At 40.1% G+C, this 22929-nt stretch overlaps 1 protein-coding gene and 1 pseudogene across 2 annotated transcripts in view; one reads left to right on the top strand and one right to left on the bottom strand.

Moving 5' to 3' along the window:
• Nucleotides 1-22929, bottom strand: part of Virma (vir like m6A methyltransferase associated) — a 60689-nt gene that overhangs the window by 12621 nt on the left and 25139 nt on the right. For both annotated transcript variants that reach the window (XM_052176082.1, XM_052176081.1), the window contains exons 8-17: nt 20609-21749; nt 15752-16240; nt 14033-14187; nt 12403-12485; nt 8814-8907; nt 8136-8680; nt 7395-7630; nt 6511-6763; nt 3817-4034; nt 1403-1535 (exon numbers count right to left, since the gene is read on the bottom strand). In XM_052176082.1, coding sequence (XP_052032042.1) covers nt 1403-1535; nt 3817-4034; nt 6511-6763; nt 7395-7630; nt 8136-8680; nt 8814-8907; nt 12403-12485; nt 14033-14187; nt 15752-16240; nt 20609-21749 — 3347 coding nt within the window. The remainder of the gene's footprint in view (nt 1-1402; nt 1536-3816; nt 4035-6510; nt 6764-7394; nt 7631-8135; nt 8681-8813; nt 8908-12402; nt 12486-14032; nt 14188-15751; nt 16241-20608; nt 21750-22929) is intronic.
• On the top strand, nt 4514-4632 carry LOC127682003 (uncharacterized; annotated as a pseudogene).

Here is a 22929-nt window from a genome sequence, read left to right as displayed (position 1 = left end):
GAGAAACCCTGTCTCAAACACACACACACACACACACACACACACACACACTTCACAAACTTCTAAAACCTAAAAGAATGAAAGCTTACTCAATGAAGCAAAAAACATTACCAAAAAAGACAGTTACGTACCAAGATCCCTTATGAATGCATACATAAAAAGTCATTACTAAATAAAACAAATTGGATCCGTAAAAGGAATCCATACATAAAAGGACTCAAACTGGACTAATCCCAGGAAAACAATGCTGGTTCAATAACCAAAACCCAATCCTCTTAATCCAGAGAAAACTCATGTGGTTATCACAATAGAATCCCATACAACATTTGGCAAAATTCAAAAACCTTTCACAACATAGACACATAATCATGTAACCCTGGCTTGCCTGGAACTCACTATGTAAACAGACTGAGCTAGCCCTGAACTCATGTCACTCAGAAGAATGGACCACCAAAAACAGCAAAGACTTTGACAACAAAATTGGAGGACAATGTCAGACAGGATGGGTTACCAAAAAATTCTTATAAATTACATACACAATAACTACTATGTTTACACTTTCTCATAAAATCTTTTATTTTATAACCCTGCAATAAAAAGATCCTTTACAAATTTCTCTAGACTTTACTCTGAAGTATCAGCTGAATTAGTTTTTATTTTTCTTTTATGTGCAGTGGTGTTTTGCCTCCATGTACATCTGTGTGACGGTATCAGATTACCTGGAGCTGAAGCTACAGACAGTGGTGCCCTGACATGTGGGGGCTAGGAGCTGAGCTGGCATCTTCTGGAAAAGCAGCCTATGCTCTTAACCACTGAGCCAGCTCTCCAGCCCCCATGACAAGAATTTCTTAAACTAGTGTTGAAAAGTATATACGGGCACATGCACAGACACACCCACACACACACACCCTAGTCAATCTTTTTTATGAAAGGCTGGATTATTCTACAATAAAAATATGTAAGAACTCCAGTTTCTAATAATGTGTATAATAAATTTTGGGGAGGTGTAACACTGTCAAACTTATTTAACCTCAAGTCTTTCTCCCTCTTTTTTTAATGTTTTGTTTGTTTTTCAAGACAGGGTTTCTCTGTGTAGCCCTGGCTGTCCTGGAACTCTCTCTGTAGAGCAGGCGAGTGCTGGGTTAAAGGAGCATGCCAGCACATGGGGTCCTGACTTCTAAGACAGGCTTATTAATGGCTTCTGGAATATGGACCACTACAGAAGGGTCTTAATCAGATTTGAACAAGCATGCACAAAAAACAGCTGTTCTGTCTTTCAGGCACATTCCACTTTATAGGGAGATGAAAAGGGCATCACTCTTAAGTTCCAAGATATATTTTTAATTGAAGTAATCGGTAATGTTTTAAAGAAATCAAATAAAAACAGTAAGTGTACACTAACCATTGCATCAGAGTTGAGGATCTGTCTCATGAACTCCAGAGAGGCCGACGCAAGCTCGCCAGTGTCCTTACTGAAGGTGCTGACCACTCGCTTCAGCAAGCTGTGCAGAGCACTACTGTTCTTCCTTAAGGAACTGAAATTAAGACAACAGACGCATGTGAACTATAAGGAAAATAAGCCAGGCTTGGTACTGCACGCCTGTGCTCCCAGTGCCTAGAGGCAGAAATGAGGAAAGTGCTCACTGAGCCAGTGGTTCTCAACCTTCCTCAGGCCGCAACCCTCTAATTCAGTTCTTTATCTTATGATGACCTCCGGATAGCTATGTTATAACTGTAATTTTGCTCCAGTTATGAACCGTAATGTAGAAGATCTCATCTGTGACAGCTGTGAAAGTGTTGTTTAACCTTAACCCTCAAAGGAGTCGAGACCCACAGGTTGAGAACCACTGTGCTAGGCTAACCAGGGCTTCAAAATGAGCTTCTGTCTCAAAAGGAACTAAGACAAAACAAAACAACAACAACAAAAGGTAATACATCAAAAAGTTTAAATATATAAGATTAGTATGAAAAATAACTTAAGTTCAGAAAATTTATTTTACCATTTTGAAAAACATAAAGATATACTTAGATGTCTCTGTTCACAAATTTAACTTTAAAAAAATATCACTTCATTTTATTCTTCAATCACATTATTTTTTCCTTTTTCTTTTTTCAGGGGTGGGGTGTGGGGTGGGGCAAGTTCTCACTCTGCAGAGCAGGCTCACCTCAAATTCACAATCCTCTTGCCTCAGTTTCCCAGCTGCTAGGATTACAGAATGAATCCCCATGCCTGGCATTTGCTAAAAAACTTCTCTCAAACAATAAACTTTCAAAACCTATCACAAGCAACTTACTAGTTCCCTATTTAAATTTCTTTTCATGATGTAAAGGTTTCCCTAACATACAGGGCTAGCGCTATCTCAGGGACTAACCTGGGAAAGCTAACTTAAGAATTATAAAGAATGACAAAGGAAAACAAAGGCCTAAACAGAGGTCCACCTGCTTGAGAACTGGATGGTAAACATTTAGGCTGTGTGGGCTTTTCAGAGCTCAGCGTTAACTACTGCAGACTGGCATGGTGGGGAAATGGTGTTGGACATGCACAGATGATATTCCAGCAACTCTTTATTTGTAGTTACTACAGAAAACCAGACTCAGCCTATAGTTCAAATTGCCAACCCTGACACAGAACGACTTTTGGATAACAAACCCTGTTGGTGTCTAAAATCCTGATCATAATTAGTCTATACACTTACATGGTTCTTAGTTTCAACAGAATTTCAGGGACAAACCATTTCAATATTCAACTGTCTTTTAAGCTACAACATAACCAGACAAATGGAATAAGTATGATGTTAATACTAAACAAGCAGTGTTCCCATTTACTATTTATAAATAGGTCAGGTTGTGAGACACCACCGGATAAAACATACATGCATGTAAAGCAACATAATGGGAAGAAAGACCAGCCTGACAACTCTGTAACACAGTTAGAAGTCATGACAAATAGGAACGAAATCAGACCTAAAGAAAAATATAAGAATAAAAAATAAGACTCAAAACTAGATCAGACCAATTACTAGGGACTGCAAAAAACTTTAAGTAAATGAGTTAGATTTGCGAATGTGCTACGAAAAACTGGAGTCTACATTGAGCTATAATCCTAGCATTCCAGAGGCTGAGGATCACATGTTCCTGGCCACCATGGGCTATAGATAGAACAAGGCCCTTGCTCAAACAAACGACCCAAAACAACGATAACAAAAAATCTACAGCTAGTATTTTTTATTTGAATGTCTTTTAGGAAAATTAAAAACAAAACAAAACAAAAAAACAGGACATGGCGGCAGGCATGTCTCTCATCTTAACTCCTTTGGAGGCTGAGACTGCAGGGCGGAAGCCCAGGAGCCGGAGGCCAACCTGAGCAACACAGGAAGGCTCCACTTCAATAAACAAACACCACGACTGGATGACGTGAGTTCTGATGAGGCCGAGGAGTCACCGGGAGTCTAATGCACTAGGGATGGACAGCAAACAGGAAATACACCTAGAAAAACACCTTGGCAGCTTTTGATTTGTTACACAGCCACCTATCACATGACCCAGTAATTGCACGCTGAGATACCTAGCCAAAAGAAACAAGTTTTCAGGTGCACACAGAAATCCTTATGCAGACTTATAGCAGTGCTATTCATAAGTCTCAGAAAGTAGAACTCAGACAGAAAAGACTGTAAAATCCACTACTAACTGCCAATGAGACTCAGCCACAAACAAAAGTTTCCCTCCGAAACAAGTCATACTTCAAAACTCCCATATTAAGTCCGAATTAACTAAATGAGTGGTGGGGCATAGTCTATTAAATTCTGCAGTGCCTACCTTTTTAAGTGAAACAATCCGTAATCGTGCTCTGCAAGAAACATCATGGTGCGGACACTCGTGAGCAGACAGTTGTAGCTGCTGTCCGAGTTGGCGAGGGTGGCCAGCAGACAGTCACAGATCGCAGTCATCAGCTCTTTACTTGGCAGGGAGTTGGACAGCTGCTCAAGCTCGGAGCCGGGCCCTTCCGACGGGCTTGGCAAAATGAGAGCGATGTCCTGGGGGCGGGAGAGCACGTCCAGTGAGCACCACCAGCACTGCTATTTCCCAACACATACCAATTAATACTCAGTAACAGTCTCATTAAAATGTTGCTGGGGGCCAGGACAGCTAGGCAGTTACAGGCACTGGCTGTGCTTCCAGAGGACCAGGGCTCAGTTAACTAGCCTTCACACGTGGGTTACAGCCCCAGGACGCTCCAGTCCCCCCCAGCAGACCTGATGCCCTCCTCTGGCCTCCACAGGCAGGCAGGCAGGCATGTGTGCAGAGACATGCATTCAGACAAAACAACCAAACAAGTAAATAAAAATTTTAAAATTATTGTTATGATTCTACCCCAACATAGATTCCAAAAGATAAAAAACATCCCTTCTTTTATAATAAACTATTGTAAGAATGTCTATCTAAGGAACTAGACACAGTATTTTCCTTCACACTATTTTTTACCTTTAAAGGTTTTTTTTTTTAATTTATCTTCCATTTGCACAAAAGGAAAAGAGTTTAGCATTGCCTTTGACAAGGATGGAAAAGCACTGGCCTAACCACGCCCATACATACAAAGCCTCATCAGCTACTTTTATGATTTGTGCTCTGTTTCCACTCGGGTGGATCCCGGCTTCTCATTTTCAGGTCATCAGTGTGGGTGTGAATATAGTAAATGAAACTAAAAGGAGCTGTGTAGGGAGAGAGGAGAGGGGTCTTAAGGAAGAGGATTAGGGAGCACACTAGCAATACTGCCCGGGCTGTGAAGACAACAGACTCAGGCGTGCAGGCAAAGGGCGTGAAGATGGTGGGAGTGTGGGTAGGGGAGAGGCGGAGCAGGGCTGAGCACACACCGTATACAGGAACAGGCCGTCATCTGCTGGGACCTCCAGTTTCCTTCAGGGATGTAGCCCGTGCCATGCAAGATGGCCCTACACTCGTGGATATGCTGGGCACTAAGTGGACTCAGGAAGAGGGGAGGAAGGACACAAAACTTCGAGATAACAGTGGTGTGGAGACAGAGTTAGAACTGGAGTGAACTGGTGGGGGGATTTGATCAAAATATATTATATGTTTTTATGAAATTCGCTGACATTTATACTTTACAGTAAAAGAAAAAGAATGGCCTTTATAAGGAACTGAGCAGGGCATAGTTTCAATCTTAAAATGGGTTTGTTTGTAAAATACTTTAAATCAGTCTATTGTTCACTGATTCACACTCCTTTTTACATTATAGAGGCTTCTAGAAATAAATTTTTTGGCTGAAATCTTAAATTTATCACTATCGAAATGTAAACTTCATTGAAAAGTATGGACAGAGCAAACACACTTTAGGCACAATCTCCAGTTAAATGTCTCCCTCTAAGTTTTAACTTTTAGAACTCCAGTTTTCTAGTGTTAAGCAAGCACAGCTAACTACACATAAAGAAACATCCACTACTCATTTACAGAAGTGACCCGGGCTTTCAGGGGCATGTAAACACAGATGTTCATCAGAAGGAAACTGCGGTGAACTCTGAGCAAAAAGGGTAGCAAAGGGCCAACAGTGTGGGTCAACAGTGGGAGAGATTCCTAATGAGCACAAATCACAGAGGCCTTAAACTCTCAACCACGGCCACAATTATCATCTACCACTTCCGAAAACAAGCCCACGCGAAAGCGTCTCTGCGTCTCCAGGGTAACCACACTGCACTGTCATTAGCCAACACAGGCGCTTAGTAAAAATATATTGTCTGAGAAAAAAAAAAACCCATCTGACGACTAGCTGGCGCGAGCAGCACTCTGACCAGTTAAAAACGTTACTAAAGATGCCAACAATGGAGTAGAACCCCTGTCTCACGAAACTATAAACAAGTCGGCAGCATGGATGGAGAGCAGGAGAAAAGCTCACTGTAGGAAGCAGCACAAGCATCACTTGCACTGCAGTGATTACACTGCACTGCAGTGACTTCCGCTGCTTCACGCTGTACACGCAAAGTAGGCCTGGAGGCACACACTGCAGGCCTAGCACTTGGGAGATGAAAGGAGGAATAGCAGGAATTAAAGACCAGCTTATCTAGCAAGTTTGAGGCCCACTGGGGCTACAAAAGACTAACCATACAAAGAAGTTCTCTTTACAAGAGACCTACATATTAACTCGACCAAAATCAAAGTTACAAAACAGAATGATGTAATTAGGAAGGAAAGTAATACAGTAAGTATTAGTCAGCCATAAAAAGTATCGAACATTTTGCATAAAAGCTATTACCCAGGTTGGCAATGACATTACAGAAGGAAAAACAACTCAGAGACTCAAAAGCTAAGTCAAATAAAATACCATGCACCAAAACAGTTTGCTTTTCCTCCACTTACCAAACTTCCTAAATAACCCAAACGTAATATACCATGAGCAAGCTGCATTATTTACTACCACAATTACTAGACAAGAGTTACATCAAGACAAGCAATTGAGCACACACCAACACAAACAATGACAATAAAAACAATGAATACCTGGTCACAGAGAGACTGCAAAATGGATGTAACATATTCCACGCACTGCTGGCGAATAACACTGTCCCCAGGAGACCGTACCAAAGCTAAAAGATCCTGGAATATTTCTGCATATCTTTCATCGCCTTTAATAGTTCCATTAATTAGATGCAAAATAGCTAATTTACAAGCTTTGTGTGAGGCCAGAGCATCGAGAAGGGCAAGCAACCTGGTGGTTTGGCTAGTATACTGTTTTTCTTTATCTTCTGAAGTGCTGAAATAAAATCAATATGTTCAGTAAACAAGTTTCTTGATTTTAAGCACATGATTTAATATTTTCTATACATCGATTCACACAAATCTTGTATAAAACATATACCTCACTCCTTTGATATAATGATTTTTTTCCAGAAGTTTATAGTCACTGTAAAATTTTATAATTTCAGGTTTTCAATAATATACTTCAAGTCAGAGTAGTTGTTTATACTTCACCTTTTAAAAACCGCAAAACTGGGGCAGGAAGGTGACTCAGGAAGTAAAGGCAACCCTAATGGCCTGAATTCAACCCCAGAATCCATGTACAGAAGGAAAGAAAAGAGCAACTATGTAAAGTCCTGACCACACATGTGTGAGCATGCACATGCTCACAGGCAAGCATCATGCTATAAGGAAAGTGAAGTGAAAGCCCCACATCAGCATCTTCAACATGACTTAGATATGACATAAGAAGATAAAGCCTTCTAGAGAAAATAATTTACACATGTGTGTGTGTGTGTGTGTGTGTGTGTTTTTACATATCCATATGCTTTCTGGGCTTACTAAACCCAAGTTTCCAAACTATGTAAAAGAGGGTATCTGTGTCAAGAGTAACTTGAGGAAAACTTCTTAAGGTGGAATGAAAATACCTTTGCAAGTCTTCTACAATCAAATCCAACACAGTCCTCATGATCAGAAGAGCGGTTGGAGAGGCAAGGTCACACAACTGAACACAAATACGCCGTAACACATGCTGAACGGGCTGGCAGGTTGTGCCAGAGAAAGAACGGACTATCTCTTGGAGCAACTTTGCGTGAACATGAAGGTGCATGCTCCACAATTTTCGGGTGTTGAGTGCCACTGATATATCATGTGGCTCAATAACCTGTTAAAAAAGTATAATGTGTATGTACATAGATTTTTTTAATATTTATTATAGTCGCAAAACTGTTCAGGAAGAACTGTCATAAAAAGAATACCTTTACTGCATGCTTAAAACATAATTCACTATTACACTATTACAATTAAACAATTGTTTGAATCCAACAGGTCTAAAATAAGTATTGTTCTCAGGTTGGCAGTCAGTTGAGCAGAGTCCAGTGGTGAAGCAACCTAATTTGCAAATTCTAAAACATGGTAAGGGGAGAAAAACGATTTGCAGAAACAGGAAAACGTAAGTACAAGTATACATAACAACGTGATAAAACTCACTTCACAAAGGCATTTAAAACGTTACCCCACACTTCCACCTCGCTCCAGTCTCATCTCACCCCCAACTCAGTGACTCTGTCTTTGGGAGGACGGAGACTTGCTCGGATCTGACCGGCTCCCCGGCTTTTCTAAGGAGCTACTGCAGTCATTACAAGATGCATGTGATAGGGAAGTGGTACCTGCGTGGTCTGCATGGGCAAGGGAAGAGGCAGCAGCTCTGAAAGGAGTATGAGTCCTGAGAAGAAGCCTTCTGGAACCTTCAAGATGGAAGAGAGAACTTCCTTTAACATTAAAGACCAAGTATTGTTGGCCAGAGTCTCTTCAGAGATTGTGAGCTTCTCATTAACTCCTTGTGTAAAAGTCAGTAAGATATCAATGATATCATTCTGAATTTTCTGCTCATCGCTATCCAATCGGCCTGAGAGAGGGATAGAGCAGAGGAGCATGTGTAAAGTAACAAGTGCTGAAGGGACACGCATGTCCTTAAACTCAAAGGATCCGCCTCGCAGGAGCTCCGTCAGCATAGCTTTAAGGAGCGTGAGCGTGCAGCGAGCCACGGAAACAGTAGTAACTCTGTGCAGGGTGGTCCCCATGTTCACGTGCAGCCTCCAAGGCTGCGTCAAAACACTGTTCAATTTTTGCAGAACCCGAATAAAGGTGTCCATTCCTTCAGCTGAAAAAAGCTGAATAACAGCAAGGTTCCATTTCAGGTCTTTCTGCTGACCTTTATATAGGATAAGGAAGGAATAAGAAAAATTAATTACTCACATGCTAAGAACCAATCAATAATATTCTGAATATTTAATAAATGATAGTTAACTAGGCTTAAAGTATTCAAAGTACATTAATTACATTACCTTCTATGGGAGGTGGTGGGCATGCCACATTACAGAGAACACGTAAGGCAGTAGTAAGGCCAACTCCTTCTGCAGTCATCAGGTTATCAATATTCTTTAAAAAATAAAATAAAAGCAAACAAGCTTAAGTTAGTGAAGACTCTGAGCCTCTAGAGTAGTGTGCGTACTTGCATGTGCAAGGCCCTCGGTCTGATCCTCAGCACAAAGGCTTTGGCTGCACACTGTTCACTCTCTAGCATGTTTTAAGCATGAGAAAGCTGGGTTTGGTGCTGCACACCAGCAGTGCCAGCACTCAGAAGGCTGGAGGAGCAAGGAGGAGAGTGCTGAGTTTAGGGACAGCCTTGGGTTACACAGTGAATTTCAAGGCAGCCAGGGTTAGACCCAATATCCTGTCCTGTCTCAAAGAACACACAAAAGAGACTGACTGCTCTTCTAGAGATCTTTAGTTCCAATTCCCAGCAACCACATGGTAGCTCACCACCACCTGTAATGGGGTCTGGTGCCCTCTTCTGGGGTGTCTGAAGACAGCAATCATGATGTACTCATATGCATAAAATAAATAAATCTTTAAATGGAAAAGAAAAAAGAAAAGAAAAGAAAAGAAAAAGAAAAGAAAAGAAAAAAGAGAAAAGAGAAAAGAAAAGAAAAGAGGAAAAGAAAAATCCCAGCACTAAAACTTCCGTGAATTATTTCACCTTAGGTACATTTCACTTTTTCTTATAAAATTCTTTTTTAAATTTTTTAATGATTTATTTATTTTATGTGCACTGGTGTTTTGTCTGCATGTATGTGTGTGTGAGAATGTCAGATCCCCTGGAACAGCAGCCAATGTTGTTAATGCTAACCCATCTCTCCAGCAACATCATAGGCATGTTTTGTACTGTACAATATTATATTGAAAATCAAACATAACATATTCATATATTTCAAGTTCTAAAACAAAGCATTAAATAAAAGCCTTTGTATTAAGAATTTAAAATAACTCTTTTCTATATCCCCGTTTTATATTATTATATATATTAAATGAAGCAATGGCTAAACTGACAAGCAAGCGCTTGTGTTTGGGGTTTTTGTTGTTTTGTTTCTGTCTTGACCTCAGGTCTCACTAAGATGCCCAGATTAGATTAGCCTCTAACTTTAATTCCACCCCCTCCGCCTCATAAGTGGATAGAATTACAGATTTGTGCCACTGTGCCAGACTGTATTTAAAAAGCCCCATGGTTACTAAACCTCTTTCAAGGCTTAGAGGAAACCTTTAAACATTTACAGACTAAATAGCAATTATTTTTTTTTAAATGCAGACAACCAAAAAGACAGAGTACAAGAAATAAAACTTTTTGTATTTAACACCTGATTGTTTCCAAATACCAGTTTTGTTTATATTTTATAGCTTTCGCGGGCTAACAGTATAAATAAATTTATAACTTGAAAATTCTAATGATTTAAAATATTCCAACTTCTAAGTCTCAGGATATACGCTTTAAAAGCAAGCAAACAAACAAACAAGTCCACTCTCCCCCATATGCTTCCCCTTTGCATTATCCTTTGACCTCAACTTTTTTCTTATAGTTCTACAAATTACTGAAGCAACAGGAAACCATCAAGTTCAATATTGGTTCAACTATATTTAGTGTATCTTAGGATAGGAATTATTTATATAGTAAAAATTAATGGGTGAACGGGACATGGTAGTACGTGACTGAGATCTTAGCACTTAGGAGGTAGAGACCAGCCTAAGTTCTAGAACCAGATCCTACCTCAAACCAACTCCCCTCCCCCCTAATAGAGATAAATACAAGGTTTATGAGGAAATCAAAACTTCATTCTGTTGTTTTGGTTTTTTGAGATAAATGGCCATGTGGCCCAGGCTGACCTCAAACTCACCGTCCAGCTGATGGTAGAACCCTGATCCTTACAGTGGGGACCACCATCCCCCGCTCATGTGGGACAGGGAACAGAAACTGGGCTTTGTGCATTCTAGGCAAGCACTCTGCCAACTTCCTCCCTGGCACAGGTCTGTTTTTGAGGCAGTGTTCTCCAATGCAGTCTCTGCGGGCTTCAAACCTCAATCCTTCTGCCTCAGACACCCCAGTGCTAAGATTACAAGCATTCACCACCATACCACCACATTCAATTTAAAATTTTTAGTTATAGACTATATATAGTTCAATGTCTTTTCTTCTCTTTTCACTCTTTTTTGAGACAGGATCTCATGTAGCCCAGGCTGCCTTTAATCTCAGCATTCAGGAGGCAGAGGCAGGCCAATCTTGGTGAGTTCCAGACTTGCCTGGTCTACATAGTGAGTTATAAGCCAACCTGATTTACACAGCATGTATAGGTCAGCCTGGTCTACATAGTGAGTTACAGGCCAGCACTGGCAGTGAGACCTTGTCTATAAAAGAAAAAGGAAAAACAAAAATGAAAACAAAAAACAAAAAACAAAAACCCAAACAAATAAACAGAAATATTCTTAAGAGACACTGAATGAAAAGTCAAGGGAATCACCAAGACAAAAAAAATCTAAAGCAGATAGCCCTAAAAAATACTTTTCTTTGACTTCAAAAGAGCAACAAATTGGTCAATATATATAAATTACTTTAATAATATGCTACAAAATCAAGGTGACTTCTCTCACATACAAAAAAAAAAAATCACAGCTGTTACATATAGGATTAGAATATAATTCAGGGGGCTGGAGAGATGGCCCAGCGGGTAAGAGCACTGACTGTTCTTCCAAAGGTTATGAGTTCAAATCCCAGCATCCACATGGTGGCTCACAACCATCCATAAAGAGATCTGATGCCCTCTTCTGGTGTCTGAAGACAGCTACAGTGTACTTACATATAATAAATAAATCTTTAAAAAAAAAAAAGAATATAATTCAGTCTACACTGATGTAGTGTAACATGTTCATACGTGTGCCTTCAGCCCATCTTGCTATGCTATATACTGGATCAAGTAAGAAAAAATAGTGGGGGGAAGCAACTTCCAAGATCAATTATGGATAAATTAATTTTTTCATTATGAAATATACATGAATTTTTGAATATTACTTATAGATTATAAGTTAATATACTATTAAATTATAGTTTATAGATTTTACAGATGTCAACAACAGTTGTCACTATCCAAAATTAACAACAGAGAGAACTGGTTCACACTGGAATTTATCTGAAACTGACTATATCAATTTCCACCTAAATATTCTGAGTTAAATTATTTCGTTAATTAAAATTAGAATACTACTAGCATTTAACTTTAAAGGTTTTTCAGGACCTAGGAGACACTCAGCAGGTCAAAGTGCTCTCCACCAAGCCTGAAGGCTTGAGTGCCATCCCTGGACTCCACACGGCAGAAGAGCGAGCCGACTCCCACAAGCTGTGCTCTGACCTCCAAACATGCAGTAGTAAATAATTTAAACAGAGGACATGCATGTGCATCCACGAACAAGATTACCTACATCCACACATCAAAGATTATACGACTATCACACAGATCAATCAAGGCTGTGGTTTCTCCACTACCTAGAGGGTAGCTTCAGTGTCATCACAATTTCACAACAATCAAAGCCCTCTAACTTTTTACTTACCTGTTTGATATATTCAATTAGATTTGGGATGCAGTTAATTTCAAATCTGAGGTTTTTCAGAGGTTCAAGCCACTTGCCAAGTTCTTAAAAATAAAAAGAATAATCTATATTTTTAAATAGAAATATTTATAACAAAACTTTTTCCCCAAAAGAAAATACCACATCTATAATCATTTCAATCATCTAGACTTTAAAAACAGATAATCTCTGGCATCTAATTATTTTTGTTTTTTTCAGATAAGTCTCAAGTTATACCCCTACCTTAGCTTCAAGCTCATGGTCTTCCTGTTCCGACCCTGTACCTGGTAGGATTACAGGGGTGTGCCAACATGCCCACCTTATGTATATAATTCTAAAATAAAATAATTTTAAATGAAAATGGAACCCTACTATGTTGATTCAAAGAATACTGACGGCTAGCCTACTACGTATCTCATTTTCTTTACATATTTAAATGCTTATCCAAGCTCCCTAATTAAAATAAATTTATTGCAATAGTCAATGAAAACTGTAAAGCGATTTATAAATATGATTATAAACTAATATAATGCAGCATTTATTTACCTATCTTTACTGCCTGCAACCCCCACCACAAAGAATACTTATTTTACTTTTGTTTTTGTGTATATATAAGATTCTGGGCTATGTAAAACCTGTGTTGTCAAACGTGCTAGAGAAGTACCTAAACATTGAACTGTGTCACTAGCCTGATTTTCTCAATTTCTTTCTTTCTTTTTTTTTTTTTTAAAGATGTATTTATTTATTGTTATATGTAAGTACACTGTAGCTGTCTTCAGACACACCAGAAGAGGGCATCTGATTTCATTACGGATGGTTGTGAGCCACCATGTGGTTGCTGGGATTTGAACTCAGGACCTTCGGAAGAGCAGTTAGTGTTCTTACCCGCTGAGCCATCTCTCCAGCCCATTTTCTCAATTTCTTAACTTGTCATTTTAAAATTAACTACTTTTTAAAGTAGTATAATGTGTTAATTGGCAGCTTTTAAGTTAGTGTAAAGATCTAAGTGTACCAAACACTCAAAAGCAAAAAGAAACTAAAAACTCCTCACAGGTTCTCCTGTCCATGATCACTGCCTATCTATCCTGATTAACAAGACTGCTATTTTTCAGGATTTTCCAGGAAAAGGAAGGCACTTTCAAACCTTTTCATTTATATTCTAAAACACTTTATGAGACCTTAAGTTTTATAAACTCTCTTCCTAAAAGGCAACTCAAGAAAATCAAAATGGGTTGTAGAGATGGCTCAATGGGCAAGGTGCCTGCTGTGCTCTCAGTTCAGATCCTGTCACGAATGCAGCTAGGCATGCGTATACAGATGTCTCACACTTAACACCGCACTGCTGTAGCAGACAGATGTATCTAAGAGGCTTGCTACCCAGCCAAACTAGTTAAAAATAGCAAACTTCAGGTTCAGTGAGAGCCCTTGTCTCAAAAACTAAAGTGGACAGTCAAGAAAAACATCTGATGTCTTCTATCCTCAAGACACACTGCACACAAACGACCCCCACACACATGCACACACACACAAATATGACAACACAATAGTCATGAGAATTCAGTCTTTTCTCTTCATGTATCACAAATGTTAAAAATAACTCCAGATACCATACCTTGCAATTTAGCATTATTCTCATCTGCTTTGCAAAGCTTCAAGAGAGATGCCGCGTGCTGTTCTAGCATCTGGACATCACTGGAAGACTGAACCACCACCAAAATAAGTATGCATGCATAATTATAAGCTACTGACTTCTTAGACTTGGAATCACTGAAATAAAATAAGGTTTTTAAATGTGGGGTATGAAAGTAACTTTTCAGGAATAATTTTAAACATTTTTTTCTATGTTATTTTAAAGAGATCGAGGAAATTTACAATCCAACATTATCAACACCACCTAACTTCTTGAAAATAAAGAATCAGATTTTACACTTCCCTGTCAATTCCCCTGAAAAGAGTATCAGTAACAGCCTTCCCTCAGTCTCTATGAACACTAGTCCCAGGACCCTACAGACCCCAGTCACGGGGTCACTGGTGCCTGCCTTGTAAAGTGGCAGGCACAGTGTCACATGGCGTGTGCAGCTTCCCATCCGCTTTCAGTCAAGTCCACACTACTTGGAATACTTAATATGATGAAAATACTATGTGAAGAGATCTTCCATTGTTTACACAATAAAGACAAGAAAAAAAGCTTGTAGGTACTAGCCTGACACTCACTATGTACCAAAGAATTTAACAATGAATTCAAATTCACAATCCTCCTGCCTCAGCCTTCCAAGTACTGGGATTACAGGCATGTAATACTCAGATGTATTTCTCCCATGCCTAGTTAATCCTTGAGAAGGGGTCTTGTGTAGAACAAGCTGCCCTCAAATTTACAGGTACACTCCACAATACTCAAGCAATCGAAGTATTTTTGATAGGTAAGGAAAGACAACTGATATAAAAACAAACTCGTAAACATTACAGTGGGAAGAAAAATTAACAAGAACAAATGAACAATGAAATGCCCACAAGCATACTTCATTAACCAAGAGTATTCGGAAGTATGCTCACTGACCCTCCCCTCATCTACCCTTGAGAATGAGGAGCAAATGTGATCATCAGTCTTCCACCACAGAATCACTGGACACTAGAGCTAGGCAGAAGCCACCATAGCTCGCCTTCCATGATGACTAGGAGTCACCCCATCCCGAACTTACTTACTGATTGCCTGTGTTACTATTTTGTATGACAGTACAGCCATACCACCCTGAATGTGCCTATCTTGTCTGGATTTCCATGACATAAGCAAGGAAGAGAGTTAAGTCTCTCTTCTCACATGCTAAAATCCTCTGCCCTTCTGGGCAGTTCTTTAGCATCATTATCTCCCTCAATTCCCCGCACTCACCCAAAGCAATCCAAAATCAGAGCACCGTGAATGGTTTAGAGAGCAGACAGTAACAGAGTGCGGGCAGAACACTAAGAGTATACACTTCTGGGCTTTAAGATTTCCTTCTCTATAAGACAGAGGGGTACTGTACTTGTAACCTTTCTCAAAACCAGGAGGAACTCAAAGAAGCTGGGAAAAGTTCACTGCACTGCTAACCAGACACAATGCAGATTCCTATAATTCTTAACTCTTAACTAGCAAGTTATGACAAAAGACATATAGATTTATGCATGCAGATAGATCTTAAGATACACATACATACATACATACATACATCATACATACATACATACATAAACTCATTACATATATCCATGGCAAAGAGACTTCTTTGTAAAGAAACTGGCCCATGAGTGACCTAGATTCCTAATGTAATTGAGATTTTAAAAAGTAGAAAATTACCCTAGGGCTTCTTTGGAATAGTACTCCATTAGAGTAATGAGACTTTGAAGGTTTTTGTCAAGGCTGAAAACATGGCCAACAGCTGATCTTCCCACAGGATTAAAAGTAATCAAATAAAGATTGTGGAGAGTGCCCAGGAGGTCGGAATGGTCCGTCTCTTCACTGGCTGTACAGCGCTGGAAATGGCTGAACAGCTCTGTGATGCACTGCAGAGTCTGGGTTGAGTCCTGCAGCCACAAGGCAAAAGCATCATCTACTCCATCAGACTGAAGGCCTTCCTCTTCATCTTGATCATAAAGGTGGCACAGAGCTCGAATCAACAAGTTTGTTGCTTCATATTCTGACATAAAAAAGAGAAGGCCCTTTTGTGACTGTGCAAGAAACTTTAAAACATCCTTTGCGGCTTGCAGCACACCCGGATGGGCGCTTGTTAGTGGAACCGACAGAAGCAAGGTAACCAACTCCAGGAAGTGATGGCTGTGCAGATACCTGTGGAAGCCAAGTGACATGGGTCAGGTAGGTGTAAAGCACTCCTCTCCTCCTCAGACCACAGGACTGCAGAAAGTAAACACCTCAACACCTGTAATTACAGGTTTTCACAGAAATGGAAATAATTACTACAATGTGAGGACCATCTTTTCTGTGGTGTCATATCAAAGTCAAAGTTGTGGATATTCAACAGACCCTCAAGAAATGACTAAGGACAGGTTTTCTTGTTTTTACTTAATCATGAGTAATTCTGATACTTGTTTCTAAGTCACCTACCAAATACTCCTTTTCCTCTATGGTCTCACTCTACTTATAGAGTACCAGACTGTGTGAATTAGTGTATCCAGGGAATGTAAGGACTTAGTATTACTCTATGGTATGAGTTAGTATCACCAGAGAAAAACTACAAATTATAAATTGCAGCATGTAAGGAGTTATTACTAAACACTGAATTAATTTTTTAAATTTTTCCCCTCAATACCAAATCTACTCTTGTATTTTGAGTCACGGTCTCAGGTTGTCCTAAAACTCACTATGCAGTGCAGGCTAACTTCTAATTCATGGCAATCCTTCTGCCTCAGCCCAACCTGATGGGACTACTAGAGTCTGGAGTCAGTCACAGGGTTCTGGCTTCAGAACTATTTCTCTTGTAAAGAGAGAGAAAGAGAGAGAGAGAGAGAGAGAGAGTGTGTGTTTCTGGGGATCAAATTGAGGCTACCAGGTTTAATGGCAAATGCCTTCATTTACTGAGCCACCTACCAGGCCTAGAACTATATATCTTAGTATATAAAACATTTTTAAAAGATTTATTTTTATTAATTATGTATATGTATGTGTACCTCTCTAAGTATATACATGTGGGTGCTGGGACTCAAACTGGTTCACTGCAAAGATGGGATGTGCTATTAAATGTTGGGTCAGTTCTCCTGCCCCTAGTATATGTAATTTTAAGAAGAGAGCAGTTAAAAGTACCCACTTTTATAAAACAGACCTAAAGGTTACTGATAACTTTTACTATTATTTTTCTTTTTAAAAACATAGTAAGACACTGTAAACCCAGGCTGGCCTGATACTATGCAGGCAAGGTTAGTCTCAAACATGTGGCAATTCTCCTGCCTCTACTTCACAAATACTGGGATTATAATATGCCACCATGCCTAGCTAAGCTCTTCTAAAATCAGTTTTTTAGAAATGATATCTGAAGAGTTTCAGAAAAAAAAAATTCCCAAAAATTTTGAAATGGGAAGGACTTTAACAAAGTTTAGTTTAATGTACATTTGGTAAGTTTGAGTTAAGAAAGTATTTTACTTTCTTAAATTTGAAAGTCTGAATTTCACATGTGTAGTCACTAAATGGCTTCTGTAAACTATTAAAATATTACTGAAAGGTCAGAATTTACATTTATCAAAAACTAAAATTGACTTTAAATTTTTTTTGAGTTATAAACATTTTTTCTTTTTTTTATTAGATATATTCCTTGTTTACATTTCAAAGGATTTCCTGGATCCCCCCTCCCCTAAAGTCCTATAAGCCCTCTTCCCTCCCCATGTTTCCCAATCAACCCCTCCCTCTTCCCCGTCATGGCAATCCCCTACACTGCTACACTGAGCCTTTCCAGGACCAGGGGCCTCTCCTTTCTTTTTCTTGGGCATCATTTGATATGTGAATTATTTCTTGGGTATTCTGAGCTTCTGGGCTAATATCCGCTTATCAGTGAGTGCATATACCATGTGTGTTCTTTTGTGATTGGGTCACCTCACTCAGGATGACTTTAAATTTTTAAGATTAATTTTTACCTTATGTTGTGGGTGTTTTGCTTGCATGTGTCTGTGCACCATGTGTGTACAGTACCCACATAGGCCAGAAGAGGGCACTAGACCCTCTGGAACTGGAGTAGCTCACAGCTATAAGCCACTATTTGAGTGCTGAGAACCAAACCCAGGACCTCTCGAAGAGGACAAGTACTATTAAGCAATGAGCTATCACTCCAGACCCTAAAATAAGTTATTTAATCATTTCACTGCTTAAACTGGGGCTTCTAGAATATTATCATAATATTCTTTAGAACCAACAGTAACTCAAAGTGACACAATTACCCACAGTACATCGTTAACTTCCTTACAGAGTGTCTCCAAAGTAGTTCACACAGCCAGTTCCACATGGCTGTCTCTACAAAGACACACTTACAAGGTGGGCTCCTGGCCAATACCCACGAACAAGATTTCAGAGTCCTTGTTTCCCAAAGGATAAGGATGGTTCACCATGTCTAAGCTATTTATGAAACCAAAGCGTGTAAATATCTGTTTTCTTTCTGGAAGTGAGAATTATGGAACACTACATTAGTGAATTGATGCCTGAGTGCCAACTAGTTTGAGATATACTTCCCACTTTGCAAAGATATCCACCAAAACACATCTTTTTTCCTTCTGAAGCTCAAGTGTCAAGTTTCTAAAGAGCAGCTGACACTTCACACATGTCCCCCATGGGAGTCAAACACAGCCCACACACGTCTGGGAGGCTCTGCAGACGGCGGCAGGTTTCGCCCGCCCGGATAAGCTGCTTTACTCCTCTGTGAACAGTGCCTGGGCCCTGCTCAGTACAGCTGCACGCTGAGTCAGTCCTATGAGTCCTGCCAGAAAATACGGGGCTGACTGAGTGCACCCTCAAACATAGTGTTAGAATCTTTCTATTATTTCTAAGTAATCCTTCCAAGATGCAATGATTCTTTTTCTAAGATTCTCTGACTCCTAATTTACAAGTTCCTATCAATAAAACCATAGTTCCAATTTGTGCCATGACTAAAAGCTCTAAATGTTCTTAGCTCTTCTCACACTCTCTATTCTACCAAGTCTCAATGAGGGGCTAGAAATTGCCCCTCAAAGACTCCCCAGAGTAGCACTATCTCCTCCTCCTCACCAGACAGAGTGGGAAGGGTCAGCACTTAAGAAGCTTTCTCCTCTATTGCTTTCTCCTCCTCAGTAACGGTTTGAAAGCTTTCTTACACCGAGTACCCTCTGCCACCATCAGGACATGACTTTATACTCCCACTTTATTAAGAATGAAGTCATCAATAACAAATGTCTCAATTCCCTTGGTATGTATTTCCAATATTACAAAGTAACTATATTTGTGCACTCACATGGTTTCTACTCTCCTACCAAAGTCAAAGTCTCCATTTTTAAACTGGACTTTTTTTTTTTTTAAGACAGAGTCTCACAAAATAGGGCTGGCTGGCCTAGAGCTTGCTATGTAGACCAGGCTACCCTTTAAGTCAGAGGTCCAACTGCCTGTGCCTCCCAAGTGTTGAGATTAAAGGCACAGACGGCCCTACCCGGCATACTTCTCAGGGCCTCACCTCCTAGCAAACCTGTTACAGCAATGGAGCTCTTCCGTCCTCCTCTCCCTCCTGAGTTTTAAAGTCTGTCATTCTTCCCAGTTTACAAACGAGCTTTCCCACTCCAGAAAAATGAAATAAAACGTTCCTTTTTGTCCACAACGTGTCTATCCAGATGTTGCCTTACTTCCTCATTTATTTTAAAAGGGTCTCACATAGCCAGCCATGCTGGCCTCAAACTCATGATAACATAAAACTCCTGCATCCACCTCCTGAGTGCTGGAATCACATGCTAAGGAAAGAATCCGGGGCTTCGGTGAACTAGATAAACACCTACCCACAGAGTTGCACCCCCAGGCCTTGCACCCTCATTTGCTGCTTGCCTTCGAAGCCAGGCGGGCTGGAAGAGCAGACCACACTGCTTCACAGCCTCCGTCCCAGCTCCTTCATACTTCATCACCTACTGTTACAGGTTAAAACAAAACCTCTGGATCTTACTCCAAAGCTCATGACATGATTCGCATCCCTAGTTTCTCAACCTTGCATGCTTCCTGATCCTATTTCTTCCTGAATACTAACAATGACAAAATTCTACTATCGCATAACTAGGACTGATGACAGAAGCAAGTGATGACACCAAAGGCACACTGTCAGGACCACATCATAACTTATGATGGACAGGAGTGGTCAGGAAGCAGGGTTTTACAGAGAGCCTCTCCGTCTCGGGCCAGCATTTCCTACCATGTCCCAGGGCGTCAGCTGCTTTACCCTCAGTGTATTTACAGACAACTGAAACAAACACTGCTATTCCTCACTGTCATCCATGTTCCTAACTTGACTTTAAATACCAACACAATGCAGGCTCTCTCAAACAGTAATGTATTTCTAAGTTTGTTGCTGAATACCTAATTTAAAATATCAACTATCCTTACATAATTATGTACTGTATACAAACAGAAAAACATCAAAGTCACAACATAAAATTCCCTCCAATGATTTGTGAACTATCTTTCCAAAAACCAAGTACATCTTACCTAAAGAGAACAGGGTATGGGTCATCCCTCTCTGGGGGTCCAGTAATCCGTGCTATTGTTGGAAAAGACTTAACAGGAGGCTGGATCATCGTATGAGGTGCAGTTTCCATTAGATGAAACACTTCCTCCAGGAGATTAATAAGCTTCTCTACTTCACCCTCACTTATGTTCGAGGATTCCAACAGGTCCATGTCCATAGAGGCTTCCCCTTCGTTCTCATAATCTGGGTTTGCTCTCTCCAGTACAGCATCGGGGTCCTGATCAGGCTCACTGTGGTTAGCAACAGATGACGTCTTCTCTGCTATATGGTCACCAAGTCTTTTAATCTCTGACAAGATTTCATAGAAATGGCATTTTTGAAGAATAGCTGAGCCAGCAGTGACAACCCTCACAGTCTGATCTAGAAGTATGAGTTCCAGAAGTTTCTGATAGCCACTTTTCTCATTTTGGGTGCTTTTTAAAAAAGCCTCCATTCCTTCTGTCATGCTAACAACACTGTCCAAAGCTTTAAAAGCGTTTAACTTAAGGGAAGATGAGACATGATCAGCAAACAGGAGATCAAACAATGCATTGATCACTCCTGCTTGTAGCAATTCTGTGACTCCTGGAGCCCCACATTCTGCTAATGAGGTCACTAGCTTGGTCCCAGCTTTAAGCTGTCGGACATTTAAGGCTATGGGCTGTCGAAAGGCTACTTGTAAATTTAAAGCTTGCATTGTCCAGTCTACCAACTGGCCAAGGGAATCTTGTTTTGTGTTTTTCAACTGCAAATAGCTTAATCCTTTTATAATTAAACTTGGAATTTCTTCTAGAGCTGTCACCCACTTTGCGCCCCTGTCCTCATGATACAGATCTAGCAGTTCAGTTAACTTCACCGAAGCTTCGATTGCCCCTGAATTTTCTTTATCTGGACCCTGATCCTTCATTCTACTGATTTCAATTTCAAATGTAGTTTTGTATGGGCAGCTGAAATACAAGAGTGGTACCAGCTCCCTGTCATAGGGGTCATACGTCATAGGAGGAACAGACGCCAGGTCTTCTGGAGTGTATTCAACATCAAAGTTTGGATACTTGAAAGTTTCACGTTCCAAGTCAGCAATTCCATCTTCATCACTAGATATCTGCTCGTAGCCATCATCACCTGAAAATAAGTTTAAACAATAATTGAACACAACATCACTCTTACGACCCATGAATGCTGACTAACCAATACCCTAGTTTGATGGTAAACCATGCATGTCAACTTTGAGTGACTGATTTCTCAAAAGAAATCAACTTTTGCTCCCCCTCATAACAAGAATTGACAACACTCTGTAATAGAACAATTATGGATAAGCTTACTGACAAATACATTACTGTTATAATAAATTCTATGGTGACACCTTTTCCTGACAGAAATAAAATTAGAAATACAAAATAACAAAAACAAATTCTCTTAGAAGGGAAGAAATTAAGCTTAACCTTCTGAGGCATTTAGCTTTTAACTTATTTTTGATTTTGAAGGTTTCTGTGTATGAATGTGTGCACTGAGTGCCCTGGGAGGCCAGAGGTATCAGATGCCCAGGGGCTGGAGTTACAGGCAATCCTGGGCTACCCATGGGGATTCTGGGAAGAGAACTTAGGTCCCTGCAAGAAGCAGTTCACCCTCTTAACCACTGAGTCATCTTTCTAGCCTCTTCAGGGATTTTTAAAAGTAAACTTTTGCATTTATCAGGGTTGGGGGGACATGTGTCACAGGGCATGCGTGCAGCTCAGAGTATCATCTCATCTCCTTCTGCATGTAGCTCCTGGGGACAGACATCAGGCCATCAGGTTCAGCAGCAAGGGCCTTTACCTAATAAACTATCGAAAGCTCAAGATTTAATTTATTTCTATTTATTTATTTCTATTTATTTATTTGAGATAAAGTCTCATTATGTAAACCTAGAATTCACAGATATTTGTCTGCCTCTGCCTCCTGGTGCCTAAAGGTGTGTGCCACCATGCCTGGCCCAAGCTTACTTTAAAAAAAAAAAAAAAAAAGACTAGTAAATATAAGAAAGAACATTACAAGCCAGGCATGGCGCTCAGTGCTCAGTGCCTGTAACCCCAGCACTCAGAGGGCAGAACTGCTCTGAGTGCCAGCCCAGCCTGGATGCCAACAGTGTCTCGGGGCTGGAGTCAGGGCCCAAAGGTTAAAGACTCACAGTACCCATTTCCAGTACCTACATGGTGGCTCACAACCACCCTGTTCCAACCTTTGTGGGCACTACATAGTTGGTATACAGACATGCATGCAAGTAACAACACACCTCTATACACACATACACACACACACACAC

Source organism: Apodemus sylvaticus, chromosome 3 (assembly GCF_947179515.1).
Source record: "Apodemus sylvaticus chromosome 3, mApoSyl1.1, whole genome shotgun sequence".
NCBI lineage: Eukaryota > Metazoa > Chordata > Mammalia > Rodentia > Muridae > Apodemus > Apodemus sylvaticus.
This window is presented reverse-complemented; position numbering and strand designations above follow the sequence as displayed.